Below are 18,917 nucleotides of genomic sequence, written 5' to 3'. Positions count from 1 at the left end.
AGTTAAATCCGGGTTGTGTATATTGTTATGTAGAAAGACGACACTACCCAAGTACCCGACTTTTGGACTTGTTATTTTTCCATAATTTTAGAGGGTATAAGAGTCTTTTTGCATCTAAATAATATGAGAGGCATATAAGGAAGTGGATAGAATGAGAGAGATACGATATATGTAGGATGATGTGGTTGCCATAAAATCAAGAGACTTCATCTTTTGTCCATAGTTCCTGGGTTTTTTGGCCAAAAAATCAAAAAAAGGTACAAATTATGAATTTTTTCTTTGTAATTCTTCTTTACCCATTTCATGTATGAATGTGTTCTTATGTTTTAATTTTTATCCATCCAATAGGTTGTTCCAAATTAGTTAATTTCACTCCCAATTTGTTAAGTAGAATAGTGGATTATCTGATTTTGGGGAAATGCATTAGCGAAAATTGCATATTTGTTGTGGTTGAGTGAGTGATATTAGATCATCTCCTCATTATGTTTAAAATTGAAGAATTATGTAAATTTGTTATTCGAGAACAGAAAGAGCAATACATTGCAAAAGAAACTCCAATTTATGTATCTGTATATGTATCAATGAGAAGTAACACTACGTTACCTTCGTTATAGCGTCATGAGTCTGTCTATTACCCTGTATCTTTTCCATTTTGTTATGATGAAGTTCCCAATGCCCACCTGGTGTTCGATGAAAGTCCTGAATGAAAGTACCTTGATAATGCACATGTTATCGTATTTATTTTACATTTGAAAAACCCAAATCTTGGATATTGGTTTGTTGTGCAATGTGCAGAGCAAACCAAAGACAATGTTGTCTTTGCAACAGTTACCATGTATTCATCTGAATACAAACAGTCGCTTCCAAAGAGGCGTGCCTTTTGTTGTTAGAGCAGAGCAAATATCGTCCCCTTCAACCACTCTCCAAGGTACACATCTGTAGAGAGATATTTTAACCTGGTTATTTATTTATTTATTTATTTTTTATTTTTTACAGATAAAACAGGGAGGCGCCAACTACTTGCCACTGGGGTAACAATAGTGCCTTGGTTTCTTTTGTCATACCAGAAATCAACAGCATGTACGTATTCTTCCATGCTGATTAATGATTATGATTTATTTGGCCTAAAGCTGATAGATATTTGTTTGTCTGAATGATTAAATAATTCATGGGTTTCTAAGAGTAAACTTTTGATATGGCTCTCAGTTGCTGCAGAAAATGCAAAGGGATTTTTACCTGTCACTGATAAGAGTGATGGATACTCATTTATCTATCCCTTTGGATGGCAGGCTTGATTCTTTTTCTTTTTCTTTTTTCTTTTTCTTTTACTTCCTCATTTCTATAAATCTGTTTGGTGAAAAACATTAATGAAATGCTCTTCAATTTCCTTTTTTCATTGAAGCAGGAGGTTGTTATTGAAGGGCAAGACAAGGTTTTTAAAGATGTTATTGAACCTCTAGAAAATGTAAGTGTTACTGTGTTCCCTACAAACAAAGAGGACATAAGAGACCTTGGTTCCCCACAAGAGGTTGCTGCAGCTTTAATTAAGAAGGTTCTTGCTCCCCCATCACAAAAGACCAAGCTACTTACTGCAGCCGAGGTTATATCCGTAATTTTATCTCACATTTCTCCATTATTAATTTTAATGGTTTCTTAAATTTATCACCATTTTCATTTTCATTTCGCAGCATGACGTGGATGGGAAAGCTTATTACACCTTTGAATTTGTGGCTCAAGCCCCAAACTTCACTCGCCATGCTCTCAGTACTATCGTCATCGCAAACGGTATATATAAATATTTACACATTTTCTCCCCTTCAGTCATAGTCACAGTCATAGTCACAGTCTGTCTGTTCTTTTTTGGCAGGGAAGTTTTACACTTTGACAACGGGGGCAAACGAGAGAAGATGGGGGAAGATGAAAGACAAATTAAACACCGTTGTTGATTCCTTCAAAATCTTTAATGTCTAAGACATTCACTCATTGTTTTCAACTTCCTAGCTAACACTACAGGCTAGCCCAATTCCATATATATAGTTGAGCATTTTGTGTCTTGATTCTTGAGTGATTGCATTTTCATTTAATTTCAAAGATGTGTGTTTATATTTATAGTCCGTTAATGTGAAGGAAAAGTTATTATTTACGATTTGTCTTGAATTTTCGTTGCTTTTGTTATTAGTTAACCAACTTTTATATGAAAAAAAGTTGCGTTTGGTAAAACAGTTAACTGTTACCCATTTGCAGCTTGTACATCGTCTTACAATAAAAGGGCTTTTGGATTTGGTTCCCCTATGTACCACCAACTAGGGTGTAATCGAGTCGAGTCGAGTCGGTTACTGCCAAGCTCGAAAGACTCAAGCCTTAATTTTCAAGCTTGAACTTGATAAAGTAATCGACACTTTCGAGCATTGTTCGACTTGACTAGATTAATTATTAAATAAATAAAATAACATTAAATTGCAATAGAAATATGAATAAGCTTGCAAGCTCGATTCAACTCTATTATATGAAATATGAATAAAATAAGAGACAAAAGTGTAAATATGGCTCAGCTCGATTAAGCTCGTGAGCTTCACGAGCCAAGCATTCCAATACCTGAACTTGATTCGATAGTATACTTGAGTAGCTTGAGCTTGAACTCGCCTTGATTTGAACTGAATCAATTTCAAGTAATTTTCGAGTCGGTCTTGAGTATCTCGGGAGTTGACTCGACTCGATTACAACCATACTAGCAACTTTTATTATAACAAATAAGCCTAATCGAGGAGATGTTAGATGTTAAAATTATAAAAAGAGATATCTAACGTTTAGTTACATTTTTTGGAACGACATAATTTTATTAGAAAGAAGTTAGAAAAGACTAGTTACAAAGAAGTAAAAACTAAGGTTGGGTTTTGCAACCAAGAAACCCACAACAACTTAGCTTTTTTGCACCTATTAGAAATCCAAAAAAATAATTAGTTTACAACATCATAAAAAATAACAGATTTCCTAGGTGCGCTCATCCCAAAAATTAAGAAATTCCGAAAATTCCAAATACAATAGAAAGTAGTCAATACCGCTGCATCAAACGCCTTCCACTGGCCTTCGACCAACTGAACTGAGCCAGAGCCAAACTAGGAGACTAAACCGAGTCAGACTAGGAGACTAAAGAATGAAGAGAAATGGGATTAATGAGTTGAATCCCACACTAGATCGCAATACGAGCCCACAACTCCACCAACTCTCAACAATCGGAAAACAAATGATGGATCTTCTCCAATGAAAATGAGCAAACTGGATACATAATTGACTCCATCAATTTGCAATTTGAAGATTGGACTTAAATATGATTGTACCAATTGCATACCTTATAAGCAATCATGATATATGATGGGGGAAATGACATTGTAGCCCTACAATGTTTTCGAAATTTGTCTAATCAGTCCCTAAACTTATTTTATGGCTTTATAGGGGGATAAATGACTTATTTCACGTTTAAATAGTCCTTTTGGGAATTCCGAAGGGTAAACCGGTTACCCATTGTCACTTAGATAATACTCTTGACCCACTTCCTTGAACTACTTCCCGTCATCCGCTTGACATGTGTGTGTACATCGAGTGTGTGTATTGTGTGGTTGTGGTTGTCCAAAAGGACACCAAAGGATGGGGATGAAAGCATAAATCACAAACATGGTTGGTATAACATCCACTCCAGGTAAATGATTCATTTATGTTTCGGCAATTAAAGAAGTAAAATGTGGGTTTTGTAATGACCACGATGTGGTAGAAGATACACCACGACGTGGTCATGACCTTATGAAACACACATCATTCTTGTGCACCACGATGTAGCAAGGTTATGGCCACAATGTGGTGGCCGCTAGAGTGTAAACCCTAATTTTCTGGGTTTTGGTCTTTATTTAAGGGATTTGAAGGGTAGGGTTGTAGGTTACCATTTTGTCGATTGGATTGGTGCGGAAATATAATATCAAGAAGATAATCGTATGAACAATGAAGAACATAATATGTGAGTACAACTGTAGTGGATAGATAGAGATATACAAAATATTACACGAACAACTCTCCGGGATGGGGAGAATCCCCATCCAAAACTCTCTCTAAACTAATGTCTACATAGTGAACACTTACTTACAAATGACCATGTCCACTTTATATACTAGTGGGGAGAATATGCTTTTCATACAAGGGAATAATTTAACGTAATAAACACTCATCATTGTAGAGCATTTTCCTGCTCCAACAATCTCCCCCTAAATGCTCGGAAATGGTGAGGGTAAAGCAGTGAGAAAAGACAGAACATCCGATGGGTAGGTCCGGTAGGTCTGGTGCTGAAGTGTCTCAGAAAAGTTGAAGCTGTCAATCTCGAAATTTGGCAATGGAATCTCTATCATCAAGGAACATACAGAGGAACCCAATCTCTGAATAAAAATATGAAATCCCAATCTTCGAATTTGATCAATCCCTAAAAACTAATCATGTTCATAGTCTCCCCCTCGACTGTTGAACCGAAGAGCCCAATCTCTGAATAAAAATACCGAACTAAAGTGATAATGCACCAAATAATATATGATAACCTACTAAAAATGTGAAGCATCCAAAAATAAAGTCCAAATGATAAATAATGTGAATCTGAAGACATGGTCTAACAATGCCAAAAATTTGATCGGAAAATCAAAAATAAGTGTCACGTCACATTGCCAAAATAATCTTCTTCTTCAACGTATCACAAATCCAAACTCGAGAAATCATAAGATCTGATCTGAATGATAACACAAATGAGACATCCCAAAATGTAGAGTCTGAAGATAAATAATCGTAATCCGAAGAATATATAGTAATGCCAAAAATTCGATCTGTAAAGATAAAAAATCAGTGCCACATCACACTACTAAATCGATCTCCGTCTTCAAATGTCTCTAACTCAAAACTCCAATAATAAAATAGAATGGATGCTCATGATTCTCCCTTATTTTCGAACGACCATGCAATAAAGATACAAATAATCATGAAACCAAGCAAGAGAATACGTCGGATATGATGGAGCATCGCGCAATCCCCCTTGATGTGAGGATCTACCAGTAAAAACGAGGATATTATTTTTGGGTTATGAGTAGACTTGGTGATGTATTGCCGAACTTAACAAACACTGTAGAATATGTATGATAAACCCACTTCTGAAGAACAATAATGCTGATAACCGAAATGCAAACCCGAACTCCCAAATAATGGTCTGAAGGGAGTATAAATGCAAACCTCGGAAAAGATCCAAACTTCGAAAAATCTGTGGATCTGAGTCTATGACGCATAAAAATCTGAGGTTGCAAATGCGAGTAGCTCAGAAAGAGAAAGAGCACACAAATAATAATCTATGAATCAAATTGTGTCTTCACTCTTAATTAGCAAGAAGAATGAAGTCATGAACCATAGAATAAAATTGGTGTTAAAAAAAATTGGTTTTACAAAAAAAAATTGTTTTAATAAAATAATTGGTATTAAAAAAATAATTGGTATTAAAAGAAAAATGAAAGAATTAATTGGGTAAAAATAAAATGGAAATTGGTTTTTATAAAAAAGGCTTTAAAAAGAAAAAAAAATTCAGAATATATGCGAAAGGATTCGGAATTGAAACAAATGTTGGAAATGGATTAGAGAGTGAATCCACATTAGAGATGTGAATCCGAAATGAAGAAATGGATTGAAGGTGGATCCATAATAAGGTGTGAATCCGAAATGGATAGGTCCGAAATGGGTATGGCAATATGGATCTCGGAAATGGATTCACAATGTGGATCTATAAGGGCTTGGTGTGTCAGAACTTAGATAGGGTAGATGTGCTGGATCCGAAATGAAAATAATAAAAGGTCCAAAATGGGTATGAGGGTCCGAAATCAAAAGGAAGATGGGTTGAGTTTTGGATTCGAAATCTTGGAATATGAATTCACAATGTGGATCCATATTGTGACTTGGTCTCAGAATTAAAATCGATGGGACAAAAAGATTTGAGGTGGCAATGTTAAATTGGTGAAACAAGGTGCTGGTGGGGTCATATGGAAAGTCTCAGAACAGGTAGTCATCTCGGAGTTGAAGTTCACATGCGACAAAAGTAATAACAAGTGGGACAAGAGCTGACCTTTTAGTGGGTGTTGAAAAATGATGTCTCCACTGTCCCATAAAATTTGATGTGTTTGGTAGTAGGATGCGTCTGATGGGCTGACAAAAAACAAGTTGGTCGGTTGAGTTGGAAGTCTCTAACTACTGTTTGATGTGGGACCCGGTTGGAAAATAGAGTGAGTCTTTGCATTGTTTGACTTTGGATGTGGCTAGCTATCAGAAAATCGAGAAAGGTGAGCAGAAACACATGAGGAGACAGGTCTCCATGGAGGTGGGGCCGACCACTGCTGGCTTTGGCTTCGTCTTTAAAGCATTGTGAGACCCGGCTGGTGAGATGGCGTGAGATGAATAGAAAGTGAACGTCACACGCTAGCACTGAGATGTTTTTTGTTGTACCACATGATAAAGAGATGCTTTCGATCAAAGCTTCAAACACTTGTACAACCAACAAATGTCACTTGTAATCTAAGAATTTTTGAACCCAAACACACTAAAAGCCATGTCATCTCGGAAAATGATCTTCCTAACTCCTTTTCATTTCGGAAAATACATGCATCTAAGCATTGTATCACAACTAAATTACTTGTACATTCCAAAATGAATAACTAAAATCTCTAAAAATCACATAGTCCGAACTCATAACCATCTATTCAATCTTTTACCCAATAACCATATTTTTTTCTTTTTCTAAACACATTTTTGCATGGGATAACAAGATCAAACACCACTTTTTTTTTAAAAGAAACTACATTTTTTTCAGCACAAAATGTTATTCTTCATAAACTCAGATTTAACAGCAGCAAAATGTAATGAACAGTAGCAGCAAGATATTTATTTTTCTAGCAACATCACCAACAAAATAGTAAATAACTCACAAAAGATTTTTCAGTTGCAAAGGCTGAACAATGCTTCATAAATGAAGAAAATCTTCAAGATAATAAACCAATCGGGATCATTCCCATGAACTAATCATGAGATCTTCATGGTTACGCTCTGATACCACTTGTAGGTTCCCATTTTGTCGATTGGATTGGTGTTGAAATATAATATCAAGAAGATAATCATATGAATAATGAAGAACATAATATGTGAGTAAAACTGTAGTGGATAGATAGAGAGATACAAAATATTACAAGAACAACTGTCATGGATGGGGAGAATGCCCACCCAAAACTCTCTCTAAACTAATGTCTACATAGTGAACACTTACTTACAAATGACCCTTACCTCCACTTTATATACTAATGGAGGGAATATGCTTTTAATACAAGGGAATATTCTAACCTAATAAACACTCATCATTGTCGAGCATTTTCATGCTCCAACAATCTCCCCCTAAATGCTCAGAAATGGTGAGGGTAAGGCATTGATAAAAGACAGAACACCCGACGAGCAGGTCCGGTAGGTCTGGTGCTGAAGTGTCTCGGAAAAGCTGAAGTTGTCAATCTCGAAATTTGGCAATGGAATCTCTATCATCAAGGAACATATAGAGGAACCTAATATCTAAATAAAAATATGAAATCCCAATCTTCGAATGTGACCAGTCCCCAAAAACTAATCATGTTCATAGTCTCCCTCTCGACTGTTGAATTGAAGAGCCCAATATCAAATCACACAATGTCTTCAATATACTGAACTCAAGTGATAATGCACCAATTAATATCTGATAACCTGCTAAAAATGTGAAGCATCCAAAAATAAAGTCCAAATGATAAATAATGTGAATCTGAGGACATGGTCTAGCAATGCCAAAAATGTGATCGGAAAATCAAAAATAAGTGTCACGTCATGTTGCCAAAATAATATTCATCTTCAAAGTATCACAAATCCAAACTCGAGAAATCATAAGATCTGATCTGAATGCTAACACAAATGAGATTTCACACCCCGAAACCGTGATGGCAGAATCGTTCCAGGGTGGAGGACATCATGCGTAATATCACAACAATTGTATAATAGCAAGCATAGTAAACACAACCAAACATTGAATACATATGTGTAAAGCTTTACATTGTTTAATACATAGTTTTTTATTCATAGTAAAAGTAAATAGACAGACGCGACTCTAAATCTTCGTCTTCTCCGAACTCCTGGAAGTACCTGTCTACTAATTCCCTGAGAATACAAGCAGTTTTGAAAGAATATCAGCATAAAGCTGGTGAGTTCATAAGCATTTTAGTTTTAGTGAGAAAATTTTCTTTGAATCCATTTGAAAAGTGTTCTTCAAGAAAATCCTGTATTTTCTTATGAAAAGCGGTCTTGAAAGAGTGTCTATTAGTAGAAAATAAACCATCAGTTTTAGAAAAACATGTTATCCGTCCTAGAGGTAGAGATGCCACTTTAGAAGTCCTTGATTTCTAACAACATATATAAAAGTAGTTTTATTACTTAAAATAAAACAAATGAAGAAGAGAGTCCGTAAACAAAGTTAGTTTATACTTATTTGCGAGTCGTATAACCATACTTAATATGACTGAGAGACCTTTATAACGTTCTTCAGGAGTTAAGCTAAATGACATTTGTTCACCACAGGCGTGCCCGCCTAACTGTAACTAGCAGTTCTGGTGTGGGATTGTCAGTCCCGAATAGATCTATTCACAAATCTCACGCTCTCCATCCAGGAGACTCTGGTTATACTAAAGGATTTATCACTATACACCTAAGGGTACATTATTAAAGTAGCGCCTCACAATTCTGTATAATCTAGTTTACTAGCGAGAAATCAACATAAAACGGTAATTATCCTTGAATAAATGTACTTTAATTTTTGAGAAAAACATATATCATAAACTAAATCTGCCATAGTTTATACATATTCTTTTTATGAAATCTGATTAAGTAGAGATGCCTAGAGGGTTATCCCAAACTATACCCGTTATAGTTTATTAGAGTTGATATAGAACTGCTTTGTAAAAACCTCTCTGAAAGCTATGAAGTTAGATTTCCAAAATAGTAGTTTCCCTTATGCTCAACATATTACAAAAAGAGATAAAATATCTGAAAATGTTATTAAACGTGGAAATCATTGGACTGCATTAATAAGTTTAAAACTTAATAAAATACTTTGAATTTGGCTTTTATCCCCCCTGAAAACATTAAAAACACGGAAAATGTAGGGGTATGAACTCACTGTTTGACGGATGATTCGAGCGGATGATCGGTTACGAGTGTTGAGTGTCAATTGAGGTTTCGCACTCAAGTGGATCCTAGTAACATATAATAGCACATATATGTATTAGATTTAGGTATTACATGAAAAAACATGACGGGAAACCACCCTAAAGACTTGGAAATGCTTGTCGGGACCTTATGTGATCAAACAAAGGAGGTGTATGGTCATTAGGGTATGTGTGCGGCCAGGGTGTGTGGCCAGGCTGTGTGTGCGGTTGCACACAGGAGTGTGCGGCCGGACAGAGGGTGTGTGTGCGGCTGCACATGGGAGTGTGCGGCCGTACACTCTTCGTTTATGCTCCAAACGTCGATTTTCAAGTGTTTCAAGGCTCAAACCAAGTCCAATTAAGAGATAGAGGGCCAAAACTCTCACTTTGGAGGGTTTTTGAGGTGTGTACAGCCACCTTATGAAGGTGTGCGGCCGTACACCTTCAAGTGATGAAGAACACGAAGAACATGAAGAGTTTCGGGCTTAGATTTAGGTGTTTTACCTGTATAACAAGCTAAATGATGAAATTCTTCACGTTTCTGAGGCCCTTAGAGTGTTCTTGGATGAAGTTTTTAGAGAGAGAAAGTAGAGTGTAGTCAAATGAAAGGAATGAGTGAAGGGGTCACCTTATATAAATAAGGATGAGTGTGCGACTGGAGGATGGGTGTGCGGCCACACACTCGTGTGTGCGGCCATACACTCGGGTGTGCAGCCACACACTCGTGTGTGCAACCATACACTCGGGTGTGCGGCCACACACTCATGTATGCAGCCATACAATCGGGTGTGCAGCCACACACTCATGTGTGCAGCCATACACTCGGGTGTGCGGCCACACACTCGTGTGTGCAGCCATACACTCGGGTGTGCGGCCACACACTCCTTTTGATGGAGTGTTTGGCCTATTTGCAACCCTAAATCTTAAACCAATCCATCCCTAATTCAAACTTTGGTTGTACTTAAGGCTTTAAATGCTTAAATGAGCCCTTAATCAATGCTAGGAGTTAACAGAAATGAGTTTAAATTAGACTAACTGACTAGATGTACCGGGTAGAAGTTTTCAGGTTGTCACATCATCGCCCCATTAGAGGGAATTTCGTCCTGAAATTCAAGAATAAGAATATAGCTCATGGCCTTGGAAAAGATGGAGGTACTTAAGGTTCATGGGAATTACAAATGTCTCATCAGACCGACACTTCTTTAGATTTGATATGTGGGAGGTGGAATGGAATTTGCTAAGTTCTCGAGGTAACTGGAGTTCATACGTTTACTGGACCGACCCTAGAAAGGATCTCGGACGGTCCAACGTATCTTGGATTTAGCTTTCTACGCTTTTTGCAGCGTATCTGGCCTTTCCAGGGTGAGATCTTCAAGGGACACGTCCACCAATTTCCGGGCTCCTGAGGGTGCTGTTGGGGACTTAACTCTTGACTAGATACGTGTCGCCCACCTCAGCCCAACACAGAGGGGAGTTGTACTTACGACCATAGAGGGCTTCGAACGGTGCGACCTCGATACTGGAAAGGTCGCCGTTGCTTCAAGAAAGTTCGATTAAGGGTAGATGTGTGTCCCATGACACATCTTCAATTATCTGGATGGTTCTCTTACTTTGTCCTTCTCTTTGTGGATGATACTCTTTGTATGAATACTTTTGGATTTTGAAGAGAGATGAATTCTTTGAAGTTCACATCTGGTTGTCGTCACGAGCGACGTGAGTTTCACGATTGAACGATTTAAGACAAAAGGGTTTGGTATAACATAGACTTAGTCGAACTAAGCAGGACGACGTCGTAGAGTCGCGCGTTTAGTTAGCTTGGAAGGATCGCTTTGTTAGAACATTGATGCCCCGAGGTGAATGTCTCTGGTGTTTTCTGTGTTTGATTCGAGGTTAATAGGTACTACTAACACGAGGGTTCTGATGTTTTGAAACTATGAAATTTCATGAAATGGTTCTTACTAGATCTCTCTATGATCGTTTGGTGCATACAAGTCGTGTATAACTACGAATGACCCTAGCGTACTCACTTAAGCTATCATGATTTGCTTAGTAGGGCTTTAAACCTTATAAGGATTAAGTGATTCAATCTGGACGAGAATGTAATCACAATTATGAACAATTATTGGGGTTTTAAATAATGTATCAAAACAAGGCAGGGTCCTTCGATGCTCCCTTCTTCACTGAGGTCAGACTCCTCCGGTTTCCTCATTGTTCTTTTCTGTTGGGTAGTTTATTGTGAAGTGTCCCATTTCGCCATATGTACCACACACTTGAACTATGCTAGCGTCGGTAGTGGAGGTGATGTGTTGAGTCGGGGTATTCGCGTAGCGAGCTTTCTGACCATCCTTAGCCCCTGGACAATTTCTTTTGAAATGTCCGGGTTCGCCACAATTGTAGTAAACCTGACCCACCTTTTCCCTAGAAATCAAAGCGTTTGACGGTGCTAGTGCTCTACAGTAACGAGCGGTGTGTCCTTGCCTGTTGCAGTTCTTACATTTCGATTCACAACATTTTCCTACATGGTGGAAGTTGCATTCCTCACAATTTGGAAGTTTTCCAGCATATCGTTGCACTGATGTTGGCACCGGTCTGGCGGATGTTGTGGTTGTAGGAGTTATCACAGGTTGTTGTCTCTTGGCAAGTTTCTGAGACAACTTGCGCTCCTTCTTGTTCCAGAATTTTCGTTTGGTGCTCTTAGGTTTGGGAGTTGGAGTGTCCTCCTGGATAAGCCCTTGTTGGTTTCCTGATGTGTTGCTACAGTTCGAGATGTGGAAACTGTTCCCATTCCCACTTGGGTTGTAAGCGTTAAGAATAGCTAGGGCGGCCGCTACGGCTGCTGTGACAGTACCTTGGAACGTAGCTGAGTCCATCTGAAGGACTGGTGTCTTATTGATGGGTTGGGTACGTTCCTTCGGAGGCATGATTCTGCTACATGTCAAAAAAGAAGCTTGTGAGCAACAATGGTTGCCTCTGGATGTATCCTAAATGTTCATCTATGCATTGGGATTTTCCGCATTGCTATCTGACTCTCATTGATTCGACCCACATCCCCATGATATGGTCTTAGAAAGAATAGAAAACGAACTGAACACAACAAAGTTCACATAAAATAAGTTTATGGACTCCTGGTTGCTCAGCTCCTTGGGCTGGCTGAGTAACTCTTACATTTTCGTCAGCTCTTGATGATATGGATATTTGGCTATAAGGGTAGCTCCGAGGATAAAGTTAACACAGGATTCAACTTGGCACTCGGAAGAAATCCTTGGAATGTCTTTGGGGAAGACATCGGGAAAATTGCAGACTTCAAAGATGCTCTTGAGGTCTTTAACTTCTTGCGTCTTATTGACAACATGAACCAGAAATGCATAGGATTCCTTCTGTAGATGCTCCTAGGCTTCGACGCATGAAATGATACTAAGGTTCAAATAGACTTATCACTGAAACCAGTGAGGACTCCGTCTGAAGGAAGATTGAGATGAATCGCTTTCTCGAAGCAAAGGTCATCGGCACGATGGGAGACTCGGTCGTCCTATGCCGATTAGGACATTGAAGCTTTTCATGGAGACTGATATGAAATTGATGGGGAAAAGGAATAATCGTCTAAGCACATCTTATGATTCATGTTTTGAGGACAAAACAATGATGGGACCTTGATAAAGTTGCTCAATTTGAATGCCACTTCTCCAAGATATACTTTTGACAATGATAATCTTTGACTGAAATATAATAGTTGCCACCATTGTCGATATTAAGATTACACAGAGTTTGGAAAATTTGACCTAGGAGTAGGTCTACAACATACAAACAGAGGAACAATTTGACAACATAAAGAACTAGTGAATCAGTACTTGCAAGACAGGAATGTTTACAGGGAAAAGAGTTACTTAGAGCATAAGTATGAAAGCTATCCTTTAAACCAAAAGAAGGATGAGTAGAATATCTCCTACTTCCGACGGGCATTCCTCGGACGGAACCTTAAGTTAGCTAGCTGGCGTTCCATGTTAAGCAGGTGGCTCTCGTATACTGATTGGCATGTGTAGCACCTGGTTCTTGGTACATATTAATTCTTTAAAATATTTTTCATTTTGGCCTTGGACTCGGCGAGTTGAAGGACCAACTCGCCGAGTAAAAGCGGGATGAGAAACGGGGTTTAAGTAGTGGACTTGACGAGTCGGGTCCCGGACTCGGCGAAAACCCTAATCTGAGGGTTTTCACCCTATTTAAACACCTTAAATCGGCCTCCTTCGTCCCATTTGCTCCCAGAAGACCCCCCATAGCAAACCCTAGCCGTTATTGAAGTAATCTAAGGCATTTGGAGTGATTTTGGTGCTTTTGTGACCCAAGGAAGGAAGGAAAAGCTTGAAGGATCAAGAAGAGGCTAAAAGGATCCGATTCTGACCATCATTTGCAGTCTACAGAAGGTATAAAGTCTATACTGTCACACCCCGAAACCTAAGGCGGAAACGTTCCGGGGCGGAGGACGTCATGAATATCGCAACCAATGTACATAGTAAGCATAGTAAACACAAAACATTACATTAAATAGAAATATTTACATTGTTTGAAAAACAAAGAGTTACAAAGGTTATACATATATATCATATGAACAAAAGTTAAGACGAGACTTCTATACGCTCCGTCTTCTCCAAAAGATCGCGATGTACCTGTCTAATGTGGACCTGAGAATACAAGCAGTTTGAAAATCAACATAAAGCTGGTGAGTTCATAAGCGGTTTAGTTTTGAAAAGAATGAGTTCCTTTTTGGTTTTCTGAAAAAGACGTTATTCAAGAAAATCCCATATTTTCTTATGAAAACAGTTTAGTTATTATTCGTTACACGATTACGATTTTTATCACAGGAAAATCCCATATTTTCCTATTAGTTTAGTTTTCCATTCGTTACACCATTCGTTTACTAGTTGTTATGTTATCCCAGGAAAATCCCATATTTTCCAAAACATTGTGGTTAATTCTTAGTTCGGATTTCGATGTACTAGTATCTACCATACTTATAGTATTAGTTAGGTATTCTGATATCTTAGTTACACTACATTCGAATGTCGATTACCTACTATACTTAGTTGTATTTTTGAATATTTGGGTACACTCAGAAACGTACATTAACTGTATATTCGATGTTCTGGTGATTTCCAAAAGAGTACATTAGACGTATCTTCGAAACTCTGTCGACATCCAAAGGCATATGTTTTCGAAACTCAGTCGATGTCCAGAGGCGTACTTTCGAATTAATTTCGAAACTCTGGTGACACTCAAGGCATACACTAACTGTATTTTCGAAGTCTTGGCATCATCCAAAGGCGTGCTTTCGTATTCGTATTCGTATTCCTATTCCTATTCCTACTCCTGTTTGTATTCATATTCGTATTCGTACTCCTATTAGTATTCGTATTCGTATTCGTATTCGTATTCGTATTCGTATTCGTATATCTATTCCTATTCCTATTCGTATTCGTATATCTATTCCTATTCCCATTCGTATTCGTTCTGTTTCTAACTGTGTGTTATTATCCCTTCGCGGATCTACAGGGAGTTATATCAAGAACACTTTAATGCTTTAAGATTCATGCTTTTAAAAATAATATTGAAATTCATTTATCAAAATATAAAATATAACATTTTAAAACGAGCTTCACAAATAACATGACGGTTTACTCTGCAAGTTGAACGATTGGTTATTACAGTTTTCCGTGTTAAAAGTATAAGAAATATGAAATAGATCAAATGAAGTCATAAGTTTGAGTACAAGTTTTCCTTGTAATTTTGATTGTATTCCCCCTAAAAAACATTGGAAAAACATTGAAAAAGGGTAGGGGTATGAACTCACCAATTGGAGAATGTGCCTGATTGGATGCTAAACGTTAGTTCGGGGCTTGAACGCGCATGAGGTTCCTATGTAATATGAAAGGATACATATTTGTATCTAATTAGGATTTGAACTAAAATTTAGATATGATTATACACTCCAAGACGCGAAAACACTTCATTACAAGTGTTTGGAGTGACCCGGGTGACATCTATGGACATATATGGCTTGGATATGGAGTTTACTCTTCAAGAGTAAACTCATAACAAGGTTTACGGCCCTAAGAACCCACTCCCCATGAGTTTACGGACGTAAACTCATGGTAGGGTGTTCTATGGTGCTAAATGGCCTTATATCACTTGGGAAAATTAGCTAGGATCAAATCTAGGGCATTGGAATGGATTAAACTCACATATGGACCATTTAATGGAGTTTACGGCAGTAAACTAGGAGTTTACGGCCGTAAACTCCCCCACACTCAATCCCTTGATGTTTTGGTGGTCCTAGGTCATTACAATGCACATAGGAAGGTTCTAGGGTTGATTCCATGGCTTAGGAAGTGTTTGGGACTTGAATTGACCTTGGAAAAGTAGTTTACGGTCTATGAAGATGTTCTTGGGAGTTTACTACCTTAAACACATGAGTTTACAACCGTAAAATCATGTTTGTCCAAGATTCATGGGTTTTGGTGGTTGAAAGTCAAGCATACTAAGTTCTAGACCCATTTCTAAACCATACAAGGTGTTAAGGGCACTTTAACACCCATTGGATGAGTTTAAGGTCTAAGGAGATTAGTTTACGGTCCAAGAATGTTCTTGGGCCGTAAACTCAATGTAACACCGAAAATTTTAAACTAATTTTCACAATTTATAAAAACATTTCTCATTAATTTTTCATAAAACATCAGGTTTAAATCTCAATTCACATTACACAAAATCCCAAGATCAATGTAAATATATCAAAGTCCCCTGCGTGTGTACAGATCAAGCCGGCGCCTTCCCACGGTCATCGCTAGTACCTGAAACAACAACACTAACACTATAAGCACGAAGCTTAGTGAGTTCCCCAAAATACCACATAAACACATATTAGCCACTCGAGGCTATAACTCTATGGGTCCGTGCACCCAACTGTGTGAACCCTCAGGTTCTAACTCTAGGAACCTTCCGGTTCCAACTCTGTAATCATGCACAACATAAATCACATAGAAATAATGCAGTACAACACATAACATACACATAACATACATACACTAACACATAACTCTGATTACCTACTCGAGGTAAAGTATAGTGAGAAGACTCACCTCGCGGATCTCGATGACTCACAGTTCCTGAAATCCCTCGTGCCCGATCCTCCGAGCTATAATCCTCCTATAACATCATATGTCTCTAATTAACACTTTTTATCTCTAAGGTTGACTATCCCTAAGAAGTCAACTCTGGTCAACGGTCAACGGTCAACTTTGACCGGACTCGGCGAGTGCACGAGGGCAACTCGGCGAGTCTAGACGTTTTCACCAACTCTCTAGGATTCCCTTCTTACACGTCGAGTACTCCCCCTGAATCGACGAGTTCCACCTGGAAGAATCGCGGGGCCACCCCGACTCAACTCGCCGAGTCTCAAGAACGACTCGGCGAGTCCCAGCTCGACTCGGACCACTTAACAACCCTCTCTAACTCGCCCTGACTCACTGAGTCAATCCATGACTCGACTGGACCACTCACTGGTCGGTCCAAGGCAATCTTCAAGCTACTCGCCGAGTCTGCTCATCGGACTCGGCGAGTCCATGCCATGCAATCACTCAAACTTGCTTCTAAGGTCAGGTCTATTCCAAAAATCCATAGATCTGGCCTTCCTAGATTGATTCACCACGTAAAGCCCCAGACTTTGTGCATAAACAACCTCTATATGACCATATATGAAGAATCATCAACAAATCTCACTACTCAAGGTCATAACCTCCATTGTTCTCTATAAAGCTTGATGAATGAGGCTCTCTGGACCTCTATGGATCCAGATCCGAAGTCTCATCACTAGCAAGGGACTATTTGGCCGTCCAATCAACTCAACAAGGTCACAAGAAACCCTAAAATCAATTATACTTAACAAAACAGGAGATGAGCCGAAATCATACCTTTAGATTGAAGGGCTAAGCTTCAAATCCACCGAATAGCAGTCCCCTTTGCCTCCTCTTGGCTAGAGCCTCCCTCTTCTTTGCTAAACAACACACAAATGTCAAGAAATGCTTCCTTTCTCTCTCAAATCGCTAAAGCACTCTAGGGTTTCTCTCTATGGACTGTTGGGTGCAAATGACGGCCATAAGGTCCTTTAAATAGGTCCCAAACCCGAGAAATTAGGGTTTCATTAAACAGCGTGGACTCGCCGAGTCCATATCCTGGACTCGCCGAGTCCAGACGAATCCCGCGTCCAGAATCGCGACCCTACTCGGCGAGTCTGAGCTCCAACTCGCCGAGTCCCCCCTCAAAACACCAAAAAAAAAATAAAACAATAAAATACCTGGAAATCCGGGCTGTTACAACTCTCCCCCACTAGAACTAGACTTCGCCCTCGAAGTCTCGCTCTGAAAATAGCTCCGGATGCTGCTCCCGCATCTCGCGCTCCGGCTCCCAGGTCATCTCTGATCCCTTCCGGTGTTGCCACTGAACCAACACCAGAGGTACCTCCTTGTTCCTTAGTACCTTGATCTTCCGATCTCTGATGGCTACTGGTCTCTCGGCATAATTCCGGCTCGCATCCACCTGAATATCCTCTAATGGAACTACTGCTGACTCATCGGCAATACATTTGCTTAATTGCGACACATGAAAAGTGTCGTGGATTTGCCCCAACTCTGCTGGCAATTCCAAACGATAGGCTACCCGGCCTACCCTTGCAATCACGCGAAATGGCCCAATATACCGGGGCCCCAACTTGCCCCTCTTCCTGAATCGAATCACTCCTTTCCAAGGAGAGACCTTCAGGAGAACGAAGTCGCCGACCTGAAACTCAAGCTCGGACCGGCGTCTGTCTGCGTAACTCTTCTGTCGGCTCTGGGCGGTCAATAACCTCTGTCTGACCTGCTGAATCTGCTCTGTCGTCTGAAGCACGATCTCTATACTGCCCATCACTCTCTGCCCAACCTCTCCCCAGCAAATGGGGGTCCGACACCTCCTACCATACAACAGCTCAAAGGGTGGCATACCAATGCTCGAATGATGGCTGTTGTTGTAGGAAAACTCTGCCAAGGGTAAATACGCATCCCAGCTACCCCCGAAATCCAACACACATGCTCAAAGCATGTCCTCAAGCGTCTGAATCGTCCGCTCACTCTGACCGTCTGTCTGGGGATGATATGCGGTACTAAAATGCAATCTAGTACCCAACTCCTCATGAAATTTCTTCCAGAATCTGGAAGTGAAGCGCACATCACGGTCTGAAACAATCGAGATCGGCACCCCATGCCGAGATACCACTTCTCTCACATACAACTCCGCCAACTTCTCCGCTGAAGAACTCTCACTGATGGCAAGAAAGTGAGCGCTCTTCGTCAACCTATCCACAATCACCCAAATTGCATCAACTCCTCTGGCCGTCCTCGGCAATTTGGTGATGAAATCCATAGTGATCTGTTCCCCCTTCCATTCGGGAACCTCCAATGGCTGCAACTTGCCATGCGGCCTCTGGTGCTCGGCCTTAACCCTACGGCAGGTCAAGCACCTCTCAACGAACCATGCGACGTCTCTCTTCATACAGGGCCACCAATACTCTTTCCTCAAATCCAAATACATCTTCGTGGCCCCCGGATGGATCGAAAATTT

General features: G+C 39.5%; 1 protein-coding gene across 1 annotated transcript; it reads left to right on the top strand.

The window, feature by feature from the left end:
- The first annotated feature begins 116 nt into the window (after positions 1-116).
- Positions 117-2,143, top strand: LOC111902360 (psbP-like protein 1, chloroplastic). Its single transcript, XM_023898205.3, has 7 exons — positions 117-257; positions 796-928; positions 997-1,080; positions 1,207-1,289; positions 1,406-1,600; positions 1,689-1,785; positions 1,868-2,143. The coding sequence occupies exons 2-7, from the start codon at positions 811-813 to the stop codon at positions 1,969-1,971; spliced, it is 681 nt and encodes a 226-aa protein (XP_023753973.1). The 5' UTR covers positions 117-257; positions 796-810; the 3' UTR covers positions 1,972-2,143.
- Positions 2,144-18,917: the final 16,774 nt, after the last annotated feature.

The sequence above is a fragment of the Lactuca sativa genome, chromosome 5 (assembly GCF_002870075.4).
Source record: "Lactuca sativa cultivar Salinas chromosome 5, Lsat_Salinas_v11, whole genome shotgun sequence".
NCBI classification, from domain to species: Eukaryota; Viridiplantae; Streptophyta; class Magnoliopsida; order Asterales; family Asteraceae; genus Lactuca; species Lactuca sativa.
This window is presented reverse-complemented; position numbering and strand designations above follow the sequence as displayed.

What these genes read in the sequence shown, in the direction of transcription:
- LOC111902360 (XM_023898205.3), top strand. Translation starts at nt 811, where the DNA reads ATGTTGTCTTTGCAACAGTTACCATGTATTCATCTGAATACAAACAGT. An exon ending in CCCTTCAACCACTCTCCAAG is followed by an intron (nt 929 to 996) that starts GTACACATCTGT and finishes TATTTTTTACAG; the next exon opens with ATAAAACAGGGAGGCGCCAA. An exon ending in TCTATCCCTTTGGATGGCAG is followed by an intron (nt 1,290 to 1,405) that starts GCTTGATTCTTT and finishes TCATTGAAGCAG; the next exon opens with GAGGTTGTTATTGAAGGGCA.